This window comes from Schistocerca americana, chromosome 7 (genome assembly GCF_021461395.2).
Source record: "Schistocerca americana isolate TAMUIC-IGC-003095 chromosome 7, iqSchAmer2.1, whole genome shotgun sequence".
In the NCBI taxonomy this organism is placed as follows: Eukaryota; Metazoa; Arthropoda; class Insecta; order Orthoptera; family Acrididae; genus Schistocerca; species Schistocerca americana.
Genome location: NC_060125.1, coordinates 146,462,545 through 146,485,714, shown reverse-complemented (window position 1 = coordinate 146,485,714; position 23,170 = coordinate 146,462,545). Strand labels below are relative to the sequence as shown.

Genomic DNA, 23,170 nt, shown 5'->3' with positions numbered 1-23,170 from the left:
CTACATGAGCGTCGAGTACCGCTTCCCAGGTTGTCTTCCGCCTTCCTCGCTGTACACTGAGATAAGAAAAGTCATGGTATAGCCCTGTGCACGTATGCAGATGTGGTAGTGCCGCGTACACAAACTATAGAAGGGCAGTGCATTAGCCTAGCTGTCATTTGTCTTCAGCTGGTACACGTGAAAATGTTTTCGATGTGATTATGGCCGCACGACGGGATTTTTGAAGACACTGAAAGAGCAAGGGACATTCCATTTCGGAATGGGTTAGGGAATTCAACATTCCGAGATCCACAGCGTCAAGAATGTGTCTAGAATACCAAATTTCAGGCATCATCTATGTCCACGATCTTCGCCGTGGCCGCCGTGACCAAGAGCAGCAGTGTGTGCGTAGTTTTAGCAGTGCCAACAGACAAGCAACACTGCGTGAAATAACTGCAGATAACAATGTTCGACGTACGCTGAAGGCATCCTTTAGGACACTTTGGCGAAATTTGGCGTTAATGAGCCATGGCAGTGCCTTTGCTAACAGCAGCACATAGCCTGCTTCGTCTCTCCTGGACTCGTGACTATCTCTCGAACCCTAGATGACTGGAAACCATGGCGTCGTCAGATGAGCATCGAATTCAGTTCATACGAACTGGCGGTAGGTTTCGAGCTGGCATAGAGCTCACGATGCCATGGCCCTAGTTGTCAATAAGGCGCTGTGGTGGCCCCACAGTGATATGGATTGGTTTTATATGGAATGGACTGAATCCTCTGGTTCGACTGAACTGATCATTGGCTGAAAATGGTTATGCTCAGCTACTTGGAGACCATTTGCAGCCACTCATTGACTTCATGATCCCAAACTACGGCGGAATTCTTACGTTTGACGATGGGACATATCATTGGCCCTCAATTTTTCGCGATTGTTTGGAGAACATTATGGGCAGCTGGAGTGAATGATTTGGCCATGAAGTTCTCCCGATACGAATCCCATCGAAACGTACGGTACATAATTCAGAGGTCAGTTCATGCACAATATCCTGCACCGGCAACACTTTCGCAATTATGGATGGCTGTAGAGGCAGCGTGGCTCAATATTACTGGAGGGGACTTCCAACGGCTTGTTGAATCCATGCCATGTCGAGTTGCTGTTCTACCCCGGAAAAAAGAAGGTCCGGCACGATATTAGGTATATGCCATAAGTATTGGCACATCCGTGTATGCGGTGTTTGCTGGCTACGGAGAGATGCACAGTTCTTCAGGCAGTAGGGGTCCGATTCTGGCCCTGTTAAGAGTGGTAAGTGTTCTTATTTCGATGTCTGAATTTATCTGAAACTGGCATCATGTGGATACTAGGAACTTCACAATAACATGTTTCTTAAACCAATATTCATGATTGTTAACTTTCTTAATTATGTAATTTCCCTTCTTCCACGATTCTGGAATGGATTCATATTACAGTGAATACTGTGTTACCATGTGTTTCTCGTTACCTTGGCAAGTGCAAGTATTAGCATTTGTACGTTTAAACAGCACCTATTCTTGAATCATGGATAACGTTATTATTTCTGCCAAGTCATTTAGAGTCATACGATCACTGGAGTAACACTTACTTTGTACAGTATTTAGCAGTAACTTTCGAGTCAGTCATGTGTGTAATATGTATAATTTAGACAATTAACGCTTTAACTATACACTGTTATTTTTTAATGTAAATGTTCGCTATATTTCGTTTTTCTCCTTGTTTCTAGATACCACTGATATAAAAGTGCAATAATTCAGTTCCATTTGTTGCTCATTGGATGATAGTTACCTTTGGTCACTGCTTGATTATCGATTAGCCTGGGCTGTCAGCCATACTTATGTCTCAAGGACATTTTCTCTTGACAATTATGTTGTGCAAATATTTCACTTAATAACGTCTAGCGTTTCAGTCCGCTTAACCCAAAAAGATAGCTTAATTTCGTCCAGATAACCAGTTAGTACACCCATCTCAATCTTTGTAAATGAAAGCTGAAGCTGAAGAAATTTTTTGACGTAATTAACGTGGAAAAATATCGCTTTAAATATTAAAATGCGCGTTATCTATGAAGCATATTGGAGGCTTCATAGCTATAAGAGAGACAACTGTCTCAAAATATTTACGTGCATCTCAAATTTGTGGTTTACGAAATTCTTTGTTGAAGGCTCGCTGAGATGTTCACTTTACGTTAGAAAAATTATGGGCTAAGATGCACAGAACCTACACTCATCTGCGAAAACTCACTAGCTGTAGTCTTATTCCCTTGTGCTATTCGATAAGTTTGAAGGTCTACGACATCGGTCTTTCATCTTAAGAAATGAAATGAACAAAGTTATACCTTGATATGTCAATTTTTCCGATTCCTTATCTAGAAACACCGTATTACCACTGCCTTTTCCTATTCATCGACTGTGGCTGTTATGGAAGCTATTTCTGTAATGGTTATTTCATATTCCACAAGAAGTACTGTCTCCTATAAGCGGTAGCAAATGCGGCTCTCCTATGTGACTATAACAGGCGACATACATGCATCGTAAAAACCTTGAAATATACATCCAAGAATAAATGAAAAATGCTTAAAATTCCTGAAAAGTGTCGATATAAGCAGGATCGAATAATAAAAAAAAGATGGTAGTTACTGCGTGCATTATATCTCAAAGTCGAACCTGCGCATGTCAGTTACGAGGAACAGCGCCAGCCATGGGAAAAGTCGGTACATTTAGAACGCTGATATCATTTTCTGAATACTTTATAGTAGAGGTTAGAAAAGGGCCTTTCTGGGATTATTTTCTAAAATTTTGCAAAATGGGGACGCCAACAGTGTTTAAAGAATTGTTCCTTTTTTGCTATTCTTGTCGTTAACAAGCGGATGCAATGCGAGTGAGTTGCAACGAAACAACCGATATGTACAGGAACAACTTTGAGACATATTTCACGCAGTGGGTCAGGCTCAAAAACTCCGTAATATTTTATTAAAAACCAACATACGATCATAAATTTGATTGAACAGCATTAGCTTGTAATTAATGCTGTTGGCCCAAAGCATAAGTATTCATTACAAGTTAAAGCTGTTAAAGAAACCAAATCATTATTTACAGTTTATTTTACATTTTTCTACTGTTGTAAACACAAACGACCAAGTGCTGCTCCAAATGTTCGGTAGTAAGACTGTGTCTTGGATCACCAAAAACATTTTTATAAGCAGAAAAAGACCGTTCTACATCAACAGAGGTAACTGGGCAGTATTTGAATTTGGGTACTACGTTAGCACTTATTGTTTCTGGTAAAAGTTCACCCGCCCCATCAATAAAACTATCAACTTGGCCCAAGCGTTCAAATCTTAGTTATTGTTTAAAAAGTTTCCAAACTTTTCTATAAGTTTTCTTGGGAATACCTCCGGCAATGAGGAGTTCACTAGAAGAATTTTATCCATTAACTGAATAGATTCGTTCAACACCAAACCTTGAGTTTCAAGCTTTTTAATACTTGCAGATATATGAGAAAAATGACGCTAATTACAGCAATGTCTTTTTTAATACCGGAATCATTAAAAGCTTCCTTGCACAGGCAAACTGCCAAAGCCTCTGCACTATCCAAGACGTTTGCTACATGGCCTCAAAATGTTCATTGTGAAACAATACAGCTTCGACCCATGTACCCTTAGAGTTACCACAGGTTCGGGAGGTAAAGGCACATTTGGTAGTTTTCCATTGTTGGTCTTGATGCGAGCAGGAGCCTTTAGAAACACTTTCTTTGTGGATGAAATCAGTTTATTTACATTTACAAACGTGGAACGTACTTCTTCAGCAAGCCGATGTACTCTAGGAGCAAAGCACGTCACATAAATCAAATGGGAATAAAATGGTCGGAGGGCTTTTCCTGCTTTGATCATATAGGGAGCAGCTTCTGAAATAAACACGAACACCCTTTCATCTGCAGAAGATTCTGGAAATTGTTCCTAATATCCTCATTCACAAATCTGGCGATCGTAGAATGATTTACTTTTTCAAGTTCTTTGCAGGCCGCTAAAAAGGAAAAAGAAGGCTCTTCTTTTAAAGCACCAACAATTAAATTTTCAATGTAACAGCCACAAGTGTCTGTAGTTTCGTCATATGAAATCCAGATAATGCTGTCTTTGAGGTCATTGCGTATTTTTTCCTGAACATTTACGTAAATTGTCGATATGTAATTTTTACACAATGTACATTCATCTGGTATATTTTGATTTAAGGAATATTTGCGCAGGAAGCCTTTGAGGATAGGATTTGTATGTTTGTGAAGAGGAATATTACTTGCAATGAATGCCTCACCTAGATCCATGTTAAACCGCCTTTTTTGGTTGCCATTGGACAAATACCTGCTACTGAACTTACTGTTGTCAGAAGTTGTTGTGGTCCTTTCTTCTGCGTTCCTGCTATATGAAGACTTATTTGATGCTGATCTGTTTGAAACTATTTTTGCACGAAACATTTTTCTCGCAAATGTAAAAGTTCCAGGATGGTCAGCTATCCATGAAACGACGCGACGTTTCCTTTTTCGGGCCGCATGGCGCACAACACGTTACACACTACACGTCGTAAACACGTTCAAATGTGTACAAGTGAATGTAAAGCTAAACTGAAACAATGGACGTGCGATTTAAAGCTCGCGTAGTTTAATAGTTGCCGACGCGTACTGTATGACAGCGGAGGGGATTAATCGGTGGAACGGGCGCAGGAGCATTGACTCTTTCTGCCTGGTTCAAATGGCTCTGAGCACTATGGGACTCAACTTCTGAGGTCATCAGTCCCCTAGAACTTAGAACTACTTAAACATAACTAACCTAAGGACATCACACAGGATTCGAACCTGCGACCGTAGCGGTCGCGCGCTTCCAGACTGAAGCGCCTACAACCGCTCGGCCACTGCGGCCGGCCTTTCTGCCTGTTCCTCTTCTGTAATGATTTCACTGGGCAGTGGCCTCTTGGCTAACGTTTGCACGCAGTTCTAGGTCGCGGTCAATCTGTGATTCATCAAACTCATCGAGATAGAGACAGCCCGTCTAAACTTGTAAAATATTGTAGACATAGAGCGAAAACATGCATCATCACTAGCTTTTAGTTGAAATATGGAATAAGCGGTGAGAATGAGCCCAATATGCAAATGCATATGCAACATGCAAATGCATATAACCCGGTCTGTAGCCATTATACTCTATCGACTAGTTCTCACTTTAGTGGTGGGCCAAGCCAAGGCGACGCTGGAGGAATATAATGAAAGCCCTGTAAGTTCAGGAGCCGATTATTGATAGGGGAAGAACAAAAAGGTAGATTGCCTTGTCTGGAAATGGACGGCGAGTCTGCAGTAAAGTAAACAGTGCTTGTAAATCACATTGTACATTACATGGTAAAGTTAATTAATGCATATTTGACAACATATGTAGGGATTACCACCAGTAGATATTCCTCCACGAGAGAAGTTTGGTAGCTGGTTGTTGCACAAGGCGACCATCACTGTGGTATTCGATCGGTCAGTGTGATGCAATCACAGACTTACACATTCGATATCTGAGCATGAAACAAAACTGCGAGTAACGTGGTTGATGCACGATGGAACACCATCCCATTCCCGGATTAATTTTCATCAACATCTCAATAATATCTTTGCCAAGAGATAGAAGAGACGAGAAATCATTATGCCTGCCTCTCGGTCATTCAGTTTAAACCGCCTATGACTTACTTGTGGGGCCTCCCCAACGTGATGCATATCCTGAACCAGTGGCCTTCGGGCAGACCCTTGAACAGCTGGTTAGCCTGTGATGCTCTTCGACTACCATGTGAAATACTGAAGAGTGTGGGGCGTGTGAAGTGTATAACGTTCATACGCATCCATTGCATCCTATAGCAGTGCCCTTAAAGATCGTTTATGGTATGCAAGAAATTAATAGTATAACACAGCACAGCATAGTCAGCCATCATTCTTCGTGGGTGGTTCTTCAGGAGGATGTCAAGAAGCATACTGAGCTTATCTGTTTGTGTTCTCAGTATAATTCGTAAATTTTTCCGTGTTTTTGTGAACTTGCAAAGTTTAACTGTTAAAATCATTGTGCGTTTTTGTATTTGAGGGTATAGAAAGATGCTTTGGTAACGATAACACGTTTAGTCGAGCAGTCGTCTTTTTTAATTTTTTGTTAGCCAGTAAGCGTTGGCCACATGTCAGACACCTGCAGCCTCGGTTGCCGAAGCATCAGGAAACTAGCGAGTCACATATTTAGTTTTGTTTCTGTGTATTTTCATAGTCTAATACTGAAGCTACTAGTAGCAGGATGGATTTGATGTGCCCGTGATGTGTGTAGACGCAGATGTGTAGTTCTGTTAGACGCATGCTAATATTTCAGTACGATGACGACTCCCAAGGATCGTGTGTCTCTTAATTCTGTTTCTCCTGCGGATATTGACGATGGGTTTATACATTATACGTAGGTTGTTGGGAGCTGTCCGAGCTTGTGTTTTGACTGTAATTGGGAGAAGTATTACTGATCATATAGGTTCTGGTCGGATGCTCATCTGCCGTTTCATCCAGGATTTTACCAAGGGAGTGACATGTTTTACGAGCTCTTGTACTTTGAAATTCGTGGCACATGAGGTATTAGTTTTCTATGACTTGAAGATATACCTCCAGGGCATGAAACCGCCCGTCATACAGTGAGAACTTAAAAACAAAAAAAAGATTCAAATGACTCTGAGCACTATGGGACTCAACATTTGAGGTCATCAGTCCCCTAGACCTACTTAAATCTAACTAACCTCTAAGGACATCACACACGGTTCCAGACTGTAGCGCCTAGAACCCTCGGTCACTCCGGCCGGCACTAAATGAAGTCGTTCGAATCAGTCTACAACTGTGGGAAAAGGAAGTTCTCAAGCATATCGAGATATGTGCTTCCTGTAACAGTGTTCTCGGTAGAGTAAAATGGACCATGCTTTTTCCTGTGAAACTGCACAAAACACATTAAATTTTGGACAGTCCCTTTCATGACTTACAATATTATGTGTTTGTTCCATGCCCCATATTCTCACCCTTCCATTCAAATGGAATGTTGTCTCGTCTGGAAGAAAACTGTCATCCTCCATCTTGCCAAGAACGATATTACAGAACCTCACACGTCGTTGTTTGTCACCTTCACGAAGAGCTTGCAGTAGCTGAATTTTGTATGGCTTCATGTGTAAACGTCAACGCAACACATACGCCAGACGGATATCGGGGGCATGTTGAGCTGTCGAGATACACGGCGAACGGATTTCTGCGAACTCCTCGGTGAAACTATGGCGGATGCGTTAGACGTCTTCATCAGACACTCGGGGACGGCTCGGCGATTTGATTTTATCCAAACAATCTGTTTCTTGGAATTGTCCATGCCACCGTCTAATGCTTTGTGCAGTAGCAAAACCCACACCATACCTTGTACGAACGTCAATCTGAACACAAGACGCTTTCTGTTGTCCCGACACGTTTTTGCCAGGACTGAAGAGGGCGCACACTGCTGCTACCTAGTGGGAACGATGTAAAACCAAACTGCGAGTTTGATCTTTCCAACACTACTTTGTTCACGGACGTATCTCAAATAACATAATAGTTAATTTAAAAAAAAAATCAGATGACTCTTTTTGATACACTCTGTATTTGTCCTTTCTAGTCGCCACACACTGAGCTCTGGCCCAGACCTCAGATAACTTGCAGCTGGAATAGATGAACCTAGCTCGACGCTAGTAACCTGATAATAGTATGAAAGTGATACAACATTTGAATCCAGTCAGTGATTCACATTATAACAAAACTATGACAGTTTGAAACCTTTACACAGAAAAATACCAATGTTATCAATATTGTAAATAATGTAAATAAATTTGCTCAATTTTTAATCATTTATTAAATATTGATGTGTCTGTGGCACCTCGTTCACACACAGACACGACAAGTCTGGCCTGGCTGTTCTTTCCTATACTGCTCCGAATTTGTACTATGGTTATATGTGCAATTATGAGCCAGAGAACCAGGGTGGCGCGGAGGGTAGTGTACATCGCTAGTGAGAAAGAGATCTGGGTTCGAATCCTGGAATTTTTACAGATGTTAATTCATTATCATGGGCTTGAGACTTAATGTGTCTCTAGAACCGTTAATTTCGTGATTAATGTATCTTTTACTATGTGCAGCGTACCAGATCTACTTGCAGTAAATCTTCAAAGTTATGAAAATTTTACGGGTTTCCAGTGGTAAGAATATGTATAACATTTTATATGCGTGTGATGAATGCAATTTTTTTCAACCAAGCAAAATGTAGTGGGAGTCTGTTAGCAAGTAAGTTAATTTAAGTTAAGGAAGAAAACACATGTAGGTACAAGCTCTTATGACAAATATCTGTAAATGGTCAAAGATTAGCAAATAAGTCTGCACACCTTGAGAGACGACTTGGTGCTGAAGAACTTGCCGCAATCTTCACACTTGTGTTTTGTACGCTGATCTATTGCTTCATCAGAGGCTAATACTGGAGTTTCTGGCAGTTCGTCAGGTTTCTGTGATGATTCTGGCTCGTCTGGAGCCTGCTGTAGGTGAGGGCTTGGAAGCTGCAACAACGGTGGCTGTGGTTGCTGGAGTTCCTGAAAGTGGGCTGGGAGCTTTGATGGTGGTACTGGGTATGGTGGCACTGTTGCTGTGAGTGGTTGGGGGGATGGCAGGAGAGGCGGCGTCACAGGAGTGGCACAGTGGACCTGCTGTTGGAGATCACTGAGAGATGGTTGAGGTGGAGCTGGTGGTGGGGGAGGTGCCTGGTGCTGAACAGTGGGAATCCATTGGTGCTGCTGCAGCTGTTGTGCTGACATTGTGGCCTTCGACTTACAGGCCTGGCTGATGTCGTTTGTATTGCTGCTGTTGCTGTTGTTGTTGGTTTCTGGGCATACCATCCCGTCTGGAGATCCTATGTCCATCAGCCTCTTGACGAGAAAGCTGGTGCGGTCCTGCTCGCTCTCGCACACTGTCGGTCCCTCGGAGCCTTCACCATGCTGCTGTACATGGGAAGTCTTACATGAACAGCAGCACAAACACTGGACCTACTGCAGTGAGAACACCACATAGCACAGGTTGTTAGTCACATGTTAAAAGATGCAAATGACAGTCGGAGGAGTTAAACACTAAGCGAGACTGATTAGTTACAGTCAGGCATGATGGTATTGCAGGAAAGCTAGCGTTGAAGCCTGGAAACCGAGTGGTCGTGGATGGGATCAAGAACGGTCCACGGAATTTTTCGGTATGCTTTCAACGTAGCCTTAACTTTTCAGTGTGATGATCCACCACGAACGACACATGGTGCGAATTCTACGTTAACCTGTATGTCCCCTTTACCTAGTAGTATACCTGGGGTGGGTAATGGATACGCATGTCTCTGAATGGTGTCCAATTGAGAGACTTCCCGTCCAGCTACAGGAAGCTATTGTGTCACTGAATGATCAATGCATTATAAACTAACGTCCAAAACTTGAGGGTTAATTAATTACTTGAATAAATAGAACATTTTAAGCGAATCACAGTTCGGTTTCCAAAGTGGCAAAAATACAGTCAGCCATAGTAGAATTCACAAAAGTTGTACTTGATGCTCTTGATAAAGATGTGTGTTACAGGCATATTTTTGGGTCTTTCTAAGGCGTTTGATACAGTCGACCATAAGATTATATTAAATAAATTAGAAGCATTGGGAATAAGAGGGGTAACTAATGATTTGTATTGGTCATACCTAACAGATAAGGTACAAAGAGTAGAGATAACACATACTTCAAATAGCTCTAAACGTTTAGTAAAACACTTATCAGAACCAAAATACATAAATATAGGTGTTCCACAAGATAACATATTAGGACCAATACTGTTCCTGATATACATCAATGACTTTCCCAGTAGTGTTACTCATAGTGAAAAAATTCTCTTCGCTGATGACTGCAATATTATAGTCATTGAGAAAACAAAGGAATCCTTGTTGAGAAAGCAAATGAAACTCGCAAGGAAGTTTATGATTGGTCAATAAGCAATAAAGTGACTTTGGGCATAAAGAAAACTAATGCCATGAATTTCAGTTTGAAGAGGAAAAATGACAATGTTAAATTAAATGTAGATGACACCTCCATAGACTGTAACAAATGCAAAATTTCTAGGAATGAATATTGATTCTCAGTTGAAGTGGTGTGAAAACACAAAGGTACTTGCAAACAGAATGTCATCAGCATGTTATGCCCTTAGAATCCTATCATCACTGTGTAACATGCAGTGTCTTTTAGTTGCATATTATTCATATGTAAACTGAATTCTTAGCTATGGCATGCTTTTTTGGGGAACAAATGCACAAAACATGAACGCAATTTTCAAACTCCAGAGAAGAGCCATATGAATAATAACCAAAAATACTAGTCGAGTTCATTGTAAAGATCTGCTCATAACATTAGGGATTTTAACTGCTCCGTGTGAATAAATTTACCAACCAGTTGCACACGTCAAAAATAACATTGGTAATTACTGTATAAACAGCTCTGTCCATGACAATACAACAAGAGACTGAACTTACATTTACCAAGAAAAAATAAACATAAAACTCAAAACAGCAATTTCTGCCAAGGAATAGAACTGTACAATAAATTACCAAAAGAGATTAAAGAAATTTCAAAAATATACTTATTTAAAAAGGCAGCTAAAAAGTATCTGTTATGCAATACATTTTATACATTGAAAGATTACTTAGCTAAAACAGAATAGGGATTTGATAAAAAAATGTTATACAGATAAATAATAATAATAATAATAACAACGATTATAAAATATCCAACATTACACATAACACCTTCACTTTATGTTTCTTTTCTTCTTTTTTCCTTTCTAGAAATATTTACCCCCAAGCTCTTCCTCTTTCTGAGCTCAACGTCTCACTCGTTATGGAGGGATGCTGACTCAGTTCTTCGGGATAGAAAATGGGAAGTTGCGGTACAGAAAATGACCCAGAGATCACCAGTGTGTGTGTGTGTGTGTGTGTGTGTGTGTGTGTGTGTAGTGAGTGAAGTGTTTTATGAAACCATGTGTGTATAGAGCGTGCAGTGACTGATACTGGGATATGAGTGAAAAGTGTGACATTGTTATTTAATAAGTTATTTGTAAAAAAAAGTATTGTATACCAGGAGTAGCTCTAATGACTGTCTGTAACTAGAAGTCTGTAAATATATTTGTATACGAATAAGCTTTTTTTAAATTGATCTAAATTTGTAAATACTCTGACATGTTCTATACCTTCGTTAAAAGAGACCTATGGATGAATAAAGCTACTACTGCTACTACTAGTATAGAAGTGGGGTAAGCATGGGGGTAATTATGGAAAACCTACAGTCGTGAAGAGGAGCAGCACAATGTGAACTTCGAGTAGCAGCAGCCTGAACGTCTTCCGACTACGGGGGGACATCCAACGCTGGAATTCAAGTCGGTCTACTCCAGTTTGGCTAGAATACAAAAGGCAATGATGGATTTTTATTTTACACTTGAGTGACTCATTGGTGTTAAATTAGACGAAATCCCGCAATCGAGTCAGAGCAACGTTGTCGATCTGCAAACTGTTATTAATGAACTGCAGGAAGAGCTTCGGCAGTTAAAAGCAGAAAGAAGTGAGCGTAACATTCCGAAAGACCTGTCAAATGATAGTTTATGCTGTACAAGTACAACTACAATACAGAATTTTTCATTATTGCCATCAGTACCAATGGTTAGCGGGAAACCCGAAGATGAAGTGAAAGTGTTTTTTCGTAAACTTGAAGGTGCCGCCCTGTTAGGATCATGGACAGATCCCGATAAGCTAGTGGTTGCCAAATTAAGAATTCAGGGAGCAGCGGAGCCTACTTGCGTGAAATCATAAGATTACAATGAGTTTAGAACGCTTGTTGTTGAGATTTAAACGTAAAAACGGGATCAGATTTTACAGAGAGCAGATTTACATTTTGCGAATGCGACGAGACGAATCTATGGAGCAGTTTGTCGACCGAATTCGAAACATCGACGCTCAAATGTAGAAGTTAGTAGAAGACGAAAATGAAAATTGCATTTAGTTGTTCGAAGCCGACCAGAGAGTACTGAACACATTTATTCATGAGTTGTACAGAGAGGAAGTAAGTAAAGCTGTTATATTGGCACGATGTAAAAAGTTTCAGGACGCAGCAGAATCAGCTTTTGGTTTGGTTGAAGCACTAAGACGTCCGAATGAGATGCAGAGACAAGAACGCAGTGTTTCCAACACAACAGTACAATGCTACAGATGCAATAAGCTGGGTCACAAGCGTAAGAATTGTGAAGAGAATCTAATCTGCTATCATTGAGGGATGCAGGGTCATGTTTCGAGAGATTGTCGCAACAAGAAGGGTAATGCGAGCAACAGTCAATCTGACAGATCTTTAAACGAGTACAGGTACGTACGGGCCACCACTCCGTCCATCCCCTGCCAGAGACAGTGATTACCGTTAGTTCCAGCGAAAATCAGTCCGAAAATGACTTTGTGATAGGTGCTGTATATCGTGGGACAAACATCAAACTACTTATTGACTCAGGAGCACAGACCTCATTAATGTCGTGTTGCACAGATAGATGGGATAAACTGAAACCGCCGCTACTAAAAGTGCGAGGGTTAAACGGAGGAAAACTACGTAACTATGGAGTTGTTAGAATTAATTCTTGGCCAAGGCCAAGATGAAAGTGAAAATAAAGATAAATACACAGCAAGGGAGCAAGTAGTTTCAAATAACGAAACGCGTTATGACGGTGTACTTGGATTTGGTATCTAACGAGGCAGAGATATTTGTCGCAGAAAGGAAGATCAGACTAGGCCGTAGCAACCACAATCTACGAAATCGTTCTTCAGATGATACTCAAGGGAGCAGCGATACTGCCGTCGTGTAAATGGACAGCCCAAACGATGTATCAGTTCAAATCATGCTAGCCGATGTTCAAATTGGTCAGCCTCAGCAAATTCCCAAGAGAGCAGGAAAGACAATCTACACTGACGTTAAGTCAGCCCAATGCAAGGAAGGAACTTTGTTATTAACTGAGCGATCCGAGGAAGGTGAGTTACTGGATACAAAGCTTTGTTATGTTGCTAGAATGTAGGTGTCGCTACAATGGTGAGACAGAATGTCGCAAAGGTCCCGGTTACAATAACGAATATGAGCAATGAGGATGTTGTTTTGCCACGAGGAACGGAAATAGCTGAAGTGTCGAGTATAAGTAAAAGTGATGCAATACAGATCCCAGATGAGGTAAGAAACGCTGCAGTTATAAACACAGATTTTTGTAACAGTACCGCAAAATTACAAAGAGGAGATGAAGTTAATAACGAACTGAAGCGCAAGATTAGGAAGAAGTAGAACATTTGACAGATGATGAACAGAAGATTTTAGAGCCTGTTTTGTTGGAGTATGCAGATTTATTCCGAGAACGTGCGAATTTACCTGTCACTAATTTAGTTCAGCATCGTATTCATACAGGGAATGCAGCCCCAATCACACAGAAACTTTACCGAATACCATTTAGTCGAAGAGAGTTGGTAAAAGACATGGTTAAAGAACAATTAGAAGCCGCAATTACAAAACCAAGAGATCCTTCAGACCCACCATGGTATTCGCCTGTTGTAATTGTAAAGAAGAAATCAATTACTGGACAACCACAGTTCCGTTTTGGTGTTGATTACCGATCTTTGATTGCTGTGACCATACCCAACATTTACCCATTACGAAATTTAGTGGTAATCTTGGATTACTTCGGCAGATCTCGAATTTTTCAGTATGTGATTTAACAAGTGGTTATCACCAGCTAACAGTGCATCCAGATGATCAAGCAAAAAACTTCATTTTTAACTGCAACAGGAGTATACAAGTATCTTTGTATGCCATTTGGGCTTCATAATGCTCCAGCTACATTTTAACGACTAATGGATTCAGTTTTACGAGAGCTCACCCCAACATAAGCACTTGTTTACCTCGATAATGTAATAATTTTTTGGTGAAAACATGAAGCAGCATACTGAGAGATTACAAGCTCTTTTTGAGCGTATAAGAAGTGCAAACCTGTCTTTGTCAATAGATAAATGTCATTTTGCACAAAGTAAGGTTAACTATCTTGGTCATGTTATAACCTGTGAAGGTGTTCGACCTGATCCAAAATTAATTGAAGATGTAAAGAAGTTTCCTGAGCCACAGAATTTGAAAGAACTACAATCATTCTTGGGATTGTCAAATTTCTACAGACAATTTATGGCCAGTTGTGCGAATATAGCACATCCAGTGACACAAATACTGAAGAAAGGAGCCACATTTAATTGGTCAACAGAATGCAAAAAGGCAATGGAAGAACTTAAAACTGCTCTAACCACAGCCCCAGTGTTAGCCTATCCGGATTTCAGTTAACCTTTTATTATTTCAACAGATGCATCCACTTTTGCCATCGGTGCAATCTTGTATCAAAAAGTTGATATACATGAACATCCAGTCTGATTTGCTTCTAGACAATTAAACAAAGCAGAATGTAATTATACTACTACTGAGAAGGGGCTTTGTGCTTTGGTTTTTGGTATAACACATAATAGATGTTTCTTAACAGGAAGATATTTTGCAGTTATTACAGATCATGCCGCACTTAAATGGTTACTGAGCTTAAAGCATCCAAGTTCTATATTAACAAGATGGGCATTAAGACTGAGTGAGTACCAATTTAAGGTTATTCACCGACCTGGTAAACAACATGGGAATGCTGATTCAATGATTCGAAAAGTCAATGTTTGTGTTACAATAAGTCGAGAAGAAGAGTTAAAGGCCGCTCAAGAAGAAAATCCACAATGCAAATCACAGAAAAATGATAAACATTTTGTCGAAATAGATGGATTATTGTACAAAATCACTTGTAAAGGAAACCACCTAGTTATTCCAGAAAGCTTGAAAGAACAAATCATGAGAGAACAACACAATTCTTTATAATCAGGGTGTTGCAGTAAAAAAGCCTCAAACATTAAAATAGCTCAAATGTTTTGGTGGCTGTGCCACAAAGCTGACGTTTTCGAGTTTGTTTCACAATATGATTCCTGTAACACATGGAATAATGCAGGAAAAAGTAGAGCACCATTGCAAGAACTGCCAGAGACAAGTAAACCATTTGAATGAGTAGGACTAGATGTTGTAAGACCGTTGCCTAAGACTAAAGATGGAAACAAATACATATTGACAATGTTAGATCATTTCTCTAGATACCTTCTCATTATACCAATACCTGATTAGAGGGCTGAGACTATAGCTAAAGTTTTTGTGAAAGAATGGCTTCTGGATCACCATTGAATGTAACTAGTGATAAGGAACGAATTTTGAGTAAATTGCTAAAAGAGACTTGTAAGCTCATGCAAATAACTCAGTTAAGGACTACACCAGCACACTCTGAAGGAAATGGAAGAGTTGAGTGAGTCCACAGAACAATTATTAAAATGGTTAGGCATTATGCGGGCAAGAAACACAACAATTGGGATGTATGGTTACCGTACTTAGTAAGTTGTCACAACGCCAAAATGCACAGATCAACTGACCTAGGTACATATGAGATCGTCTATGGAAGAAGATTGCATTCACCTTCGGACTTTGTACGATCAACTACTGGAATCAGCAGTGAACACGTAAGGGATCTAGCATCCAAACTAAAGGAAGCATGGAGGGGAGTGAAACAGCAAAATCATCTATCCTTTCTTCAGCAAGCAAGACAACACGACCGCCAAGCAGCAGTGTCACAGTACTGAGGTGGAGATGTGTGTCTGAGCAACGTGGTGTTAAGAGTCAAGTAAAAAAGTTTAAGAAGTTTCGGAAAGGTCCACATCCAATCTTGGAGGTGTTGTCGCCAGTCACTCTTAAGCTCCAACTGTCCTTCCGTTCGTTTGTCGTCCATGTCAGTCATGTAAAGCCATTTCTGAGTAGATTTCCTGTAGCATCGCAAGACGACAAGGACCGACCGAAAGGTAGACCTGCTGCTCTCAAACCCAGGAAGCGAGAATCGCGAGGTCGCAGTCTAGACTTTGAGGCTGAGGCATCGCCACGTTCCGAGCGATCCTGTTCAAGACACCCCTAAAATCTGCGCAAACGTGTGTAGTGTGTGACAGTGCAATGTGTGTGTTTATTTTAACCATGTGCTTATGTGAATGTGATGTGAAAATTTAGTATTGAAACTATTGCACAAGTGCACAAATGCAGCTAAACCTTTTATTCCACAAGTTACCACAAGCAATTCATTTATTTTATGTTCATTGTTAACTCTAGTATTTAGAACTAATTAACCATACCCATTTTTATTTTAATTTTTGGTATGATACCATATTCTACTAATGCTGTAGTAATAGTACCATAGAGTACAGGTGTTTTGTTTGAACCACCATCAGACATGGTAATTTCAACAAGTAATGAAAAACTTGTACTCAAGTACAATCCGAGTCAAATCAAGCAACAGTTCAATTCTGTAAAGAAGCAAATTGATCCAATTCGTTCTGTTAGGGGTAATGATACAATTTTGGAAATGGCTACATCTTGGTATAATAACTGGATCACAGCCAAAATGCAGGTAGAGTCTACATTTGCTAATTATGAAAAGACATTTACTATTTTTTAAACCATTTGCCATCCAAAACTTTAATTAGGTGTAAACATGCCTGGTTTGATTTTGGAGGGAGTATCCTTCATACTGTATTTGGTACTTTATCTAGTCGATATCTACAGAAAGTGAAAGGTAAAATATTAGCTCTTGAACAATAGTCCAGTACAAATTCAACAAACCTCTCTAATGAAATTATCGTATTAAACAATATGCAAAGAACCATTATTAACCACACAGTTTTCATTGAACAGATTGTAAAGCATTTTATCTCGCATTTCCATGTAATTCGTAATGAAATGAACGCAAATATCCAAAAATTATTCCAACGATTAAATGCTGTGAGTGAACACTTAAACACTCTTTTGTTAAGGATTACTGATAGTTTATCAAATGCTAGAATTGATGTGTTAACTTAAGAACAGCGTTAGAAAGTAGTTAAAATGATTTTTTGAGCAGTGTACTACTAAATCCAGAACAATTTTTACATATCCTATTTTCAGCTGAACGAAAGCTAGATGCAACATATACTATGATCTACCCTGTTAACTCTTACAATTTGTATGCTTACTACAAGTTAACCACCACACACTCTTTATTAATTGAAGATGAATTAACTGTTGTTGTTTCTATACTCATTTCTAGATGAAAGCATAATTTTGAAATATATAAGATTTATACTTACCCTGTGAAATGGAGACAGGCAGGTTTTCATTTAAAGTACTGTACTAAATGATTATCTACTGATCAACAAGGATCGAAGATATTTTGTGTCCCTAAATGAAAACGATTTGCATATGTGTAAATGTAGTCATAAGTTAATTTGCCCTGAATTGGCAGTATTCTTAGATAGTAGAGTGTACAGCTGTGAGAAAGAATTGTGTATGAATCATCCCCCAAGAGATGATTGCCCTAGAATTTTAACATATCTTTATCATCCATTTCTTAAACTATGTTCTGAAGGTATAATTTTCTCCCCCTTGATGTCACATTTACATGTAAAAATTACGATACACCTGAGCTACCCCTCACACTCAAATTTAATAACAGTGGATTCATTGTGAATGTCACACATTGTGATTTGCCACATGAACTATTTGACAAGCCTAGTGGATTGCCAACTACTGGATATATGCTACTAATGAGAATATTATCTGTTTATTACAATGATTCATACATATTAATATATCGAAAGCATTCCTTATCAAGATTTTCTGAAGACAGTGATTTAATTAAGGATATCCATGAAAATGTAATTTCTTTCAATGATGAGTTAAACTTCATTGAAGCAGCAAATAGAATTATGTCCTTCGATTCATCCAGTAATGTTAACGTATATTTGATGGTCAATATTGTGTTTTTATTGCTTTTATTGATTTGTCTTTTGTCAACAACATTTGTCATGTATGAAATTGTCATCCTGAAAGCTCGCCTCTCTGTACCGAATGTTACTGTGTCTGCAAATGAAATAGACATTGCAATGCTTTCTGATGCCACGAGTGGTGAAGTAAGTTCATAACGCCTAGGAGGTAGTTTTGAGCCACCTATAGTTGCTCTTTTTCTCTGAGGGGAGTGATGTAAGGATCTATGGGTTTGCAAGTAGCCTTACAGTGTGTAACACGTGCTCGCCAGCAGACCTATCTTGGAATGCTGACAATTTGCTTGATCAGTAGTGATGCATCAGGCCACAATGTGCCACAAGAGAGTAAGCCACTGGCCGCCGTCTGCAGTGAGCCATAGAACTAGCATGGACTAAGACACAAATATACGACCGTAATTAGCTGGTGTTAGGATGTCACAGTGATGATGGGTGCGCATAGCATGCATGTTTTATAATCAATCTTTTATTAATAAACTGTTTAAACCTACATCTCAGTGTTCATGTATCCCGTACCTCAGGGACTGATTGCTTACGAATCCTGACAAATAATAAGTGTAATTATCCTCCGGGGGTAACAACACAAACAACCTCCTTGTACTTATTTTTGACATTCTGTTACTGGGCCTTCAGATAGAATTATTTTTTATTTATCTTCACCAGCTTCAGTAGTATCAGATATTCAGATTTTCGATACAGTCGGATGTCATAAAACGAAAAAAGTCAAAGTGAGCTCAAGATGGAATATAAGAACAGCTGAATAGGAATCGAGACGAAATTCAGGCATATCGGCATGTGGATAAAATCTCGGTTTTCAAGCTGTGTCAATTCCAACAAAATTCTCGAGCCTTTTATGGCTAGATCCGCCATTAAAGAATTTGGAGGGCTTTGTAAAATTTATGAAATATGGAGATCCAGGCGACACTGCCATAACAGAGGACCAGATGGATCAAGAATTTATAGCTATGAGGATGGTGGGAGGATGCAATCCCCAAGTCTGGCCAGATAGGGGTTTCAGGAGGCAGAAGCCTGTGTGGAATTGGAATTGGATGCTAAGGTGATGGGGAGTCCAGATGAGGTGACAGTGAGGGGTGAGAACAAGGTATTTCAATATGAAGATGGTATCTGTTCTTTCGGCCATGTCCAAAAGAACAGATACCATTGGTGACTGTGCATCTCTAGAATGAAATTATAATTAAATCAAGACCTTAAGCTCTCAACAAGCGTTGATATACATCAAGGGGGAAAGTTGAAAATGTATGCCATGACCGGGACTTGAACCCAGGATCACCTGCTTACAAAGCAGATGCTCTATCCATCTGAGCCACTGAGGGCACAAATCATAGAGCAACTGCAGGGACTCATCCTTTGCACACTCCCTCTGAGACCCACAGTCCCAGCTTAACGTCCACACACTACGTTCACAGTGCCCCTGCCCATTACACTCATTACTTGTGGCAGACAATCTAACTGAGTACCGTAACAGGTCGGGCAATGCGTGTGCATCCACATAGAAGAAAAAGGTCAATGGCTGGTTACCTTAACGATATGAATATGGAACTTGGAATGCCATAAATAGTCATAGGCATTCTGCACATCGAGGGAAACAAAAGTAGCAGAGGGGCAAGAGTTAAGTTGGAGAGAGAGAGAGAGAGAGAGAGAGAGAGAGAGAGAGAGAGAGGAGATGGATAAGTTTGCGATGCTGGTTGTCAGTGGAGAAGGAAGGCCAGAAACGACACTGGGTAAGAGGGAGGAAATAGTGGTGAGTTGGTTGGTGATGATGCCGGCAAGAGAGGAGGGACTTCAATATCTTACTGATCATGGAGGTGAGGCATATGGGACAATAGAAGGTAGTGTCAAAAGGTGGCTTCTTTGGTTTAAGGAGCAACAGGATGTGGGAGGTTTCCACAGATCAGGGTAAAAGCCAATGGAGGGTATGGTGTTGTTCAGGGTGGCAAGGGCACCAAGAAACGAGAGAGGGGATTGCTTGAAGCAGAAGTAGGTGATGCGTTTATGACTAGGGGCAGTGTGGCGTTTGGATCAGAGGATTATTTTAATGTTGTGTGCTGTAATAGGGGCGTTCATTTTTGAGGACGGAAACTGGTCCAAGTACCGGAAACGGGGAGGAGCAAGCAATGGGACAGTGGTACCGGTGTGGTCAAGGCGATTGGGGGAGAGGGAGTAATCAAAGTGAGGATAATCAGGTATGGAGACGTGTTACTGGGGGTGTCAGGAAAAGGGCAGTTGTCATGGAGGAGTGGGTGATGTGGAGCGGGATGTCTATCAGTAAGGTGATGGAAGGCAGACCTGTACTTAGAGGACAGGATGTCTGGCACTGTGTTTGGTTCATGTATGGCGCAATCTGGGGTTTCTGTGCTGTCAGACTGTTTCAAACGCGCCTTTGTAATTGCCAGTGGTGGAGGAGTGTGTTCCAGTCAATAATGTGGAGGAAGGGATCGTAGACCCGAAGGTATTCATGCAGAAGAAGAATTCCTTTTGGAGGAATGGTAGGATGGTGGGAATGGATACGTTTGGTGGGAACGTGGGTTGCCACACTGCCAGAAATGGTCTGCTGGAGGAAGGATGAGGTGTGACCGACGTCATCAGGATAGTGGAAGGGGATGGGCTGGCTTCTGACCTACATGTTGATAGATTCCCAGTAGGCATTCCGGTCAGCATGATGGTCGTTGTGAACGACCATAGGAGGGGAGAGGGGCGACAGGGTGGGGAGCTGTGACAGGGTGAGGGACAAAGTAGATGGAGAACAGGACTGAAAGGTGGTCATTGCGAATGGGATCTAAGACTTATGTGGTGATACGCTCAAGGAGGTTGGGTGAAGGGAGGATGATATCAGGGGCGGTGTTACATTCAGGACAGCTATGCTGAGGTGAAAAACTGAATGGGCAGTGTGGGAGATATGCTGGAGAATGTGTCAATGTTGTAAGGGATGCATGAATTGAAGAATGATCGTAAGGAAGTGGACGATGTCTTTGGCTGTGGGGGTAGGCAGAGGGAATTGTGGATGTGGAGGGTTTGATCAGTGGGATGAATGGTGGTAATGGTAAGCTATGATTTGATGGGAGTGGGTTTAGAGGAATAGTTGGGATGGGCTTCATGACATGTATTACCTGAAGGAGGTGAGGTGAGGTTCAGACACTGTTTGAGGAAATAAGAGGCTTTGCAGTGGGGGCAGGTGGGAGGATTTTTACAGGCAGATAGATGTAAGGTGATCATTGTAGACCAGTCACTTTTGGCACTGGTAGGACTGGGAATGGAAGTGGAAGGAGGATGGCAGTTATAAATATGGGACCCTCCCTTGCTGAGGAGGTGGTTGATGGAGGAGGGAAATTCTATGAAGACATGTATGAGGAAGGTGGGTCCAGGGACACTGTACATGTGGTGGGAAGACCAGATTCTGGGGGCAGGGTGGACATTCAGTTCTGCCAACACCTCCATCTCCATGACCACGAGACTGAGCCTTGTGAACACAGTGGTGAGGGCTGGAGACGGCGACAGTGGTGAGGGGTTGGGTCTGGTAGGGACAGGAGGAGGTAAGGAATGGTGTAAGAGTTGCATGGCGGCCAAAGGTGACATGCAAGATATTTTTGAGGAGGTTGGCGCGAAGGGAGAGATTGGGGGATTTGATGAGAACTTGCAGGGAATGTGTTAGTAAATGGGGGCATTGGGGAAGTATTTGTGGACTTCTAAGGTGGTGGATCAGGTGTTACAGAACTTGGGGCTGGTGCAGGAGAGGACAGAGGTAGGCATGTGAGGGGGTTGGGATGTGGGATCATAGTGATATCCCATGGGAGGTCAGAAGGGTTATTGGTAGATGGTGGTTTTTTGGTGGGGGGCAGGAGTGGGGTCGACACTAGATCGTTTAGAGTTTTTTTGGTGAGACCGACCTGGGAAGAATGGTGAGGGATAAGTTGGAGTGGGAGGTGACAGAAGGCCACCCCTTCTTGAGATGTGGAGGTGCCAAAATGAGGTGGTGTCAGTGAATCATCAGGGGTGGCTTCTGTGGCCTGGTGGGCTAGGACCTGGTTGGGTGAAAGAGGTGCTGATATTGCAGGGCGACTGGGGAGGAGGGGAAATTTTTGAGGGCAGGTGGCATGGGCAGAAGTGGTAGTGGACTGATATATCTGAGGTACAATTTGGGGAAGATGGGAGGGTAGAAAACGGTAATGAGGGGAGGCTGGGTATAAGGAGGGGGACAGAGGAGGAACTTCATGAAGTGATGGTGGGGGTAGGGGAAGGGAAAATGTGGATAATGGTGATGACTGGGTGTCTAAGTTTAAATACAGAAGAATTTACTGCCGACGGGTGTTGCCTAGGTAGGGAACGAAAACTCTGAGTTGGGAGACGAGACATCAGACGAAGACAAACACGAAGACCACGCAATAGCATGGCGACTGTGACTGCGATGGTGACATAACAGCAGACTCTGAAGTGGCGAGCAGTGGCGGCCAGCTGGCAGTAGACCCCAAAGCGGCGAACAACGGTGGCGGTTTCGGAGACGGAGGGCAGCAAGATGGTGCAGAGAAGGGCCACTGAGAGCTTCCAACTGGCGAATTGGTACTGAATGTAGCCCAGACGACAAATTCTTTCGTGTGGAAGGAGGGATTCCAATCATATGGATGTTAAAAACGCAAGGTTACACCTGCAGGTGGCTGCAAAATAAAACGCAGGGTGAGGTGGGACCCATTTGGTTAGAAATTTCCACTACATGACGGAAAATTCGACCGACTGTGGCTGCCTAGATGACAGGCTTGTGTAAAGTGTAGCGTCATCAGCAGCCGTCAGCCGCTTGACCCATGTTTGAGTGTAATTTATTTACTGGAGGGGAACTGTAGACTGCATATTATGTCCGCCAGATGGCGATGGACTGTGCTGATTGTGGCAGTTCAGTTTTTCGTCTTAGAATGTGCTGTTCAAGCATGATATTGAAGATTATCATCACAGAGAGACCATACTATCCCATCATATGTATTAATCTCGTTTTTGATGGCTATTATACAATATTTGGGTGTTCCATTCCGAAATGTGGCTGCTACATGCCTGGTACATATAACTTCGCATGTTTGTTAACTATGCAACATAGCCCCCAAAATGGGGCGTTG

General features: G+C 41.4%; 1 protein-coding gene across 1 annotated transcript in view; it reads right to left on the bottom strand.

The window, feature by feature from the left end:
• The window catches only part of LOC124622803 (bromodomain-containing protein 4-like), a 90,583-nt gene that overhangs the window by 23,965 nt on the left and 43,448 nt on the right, over positions 1–23,170 (bottom strand). Inside the window, exon 2 of the mRNA XM_047148594.1 lies at positions 8,443–9,048. Coding sequence (XP_047004550.1) covers positions 8,443–9,048 — 606 coding nt within the window. The remainder of the gene's footprint in view (positions 1–8,442; positions 9,049–23,170) is intronic.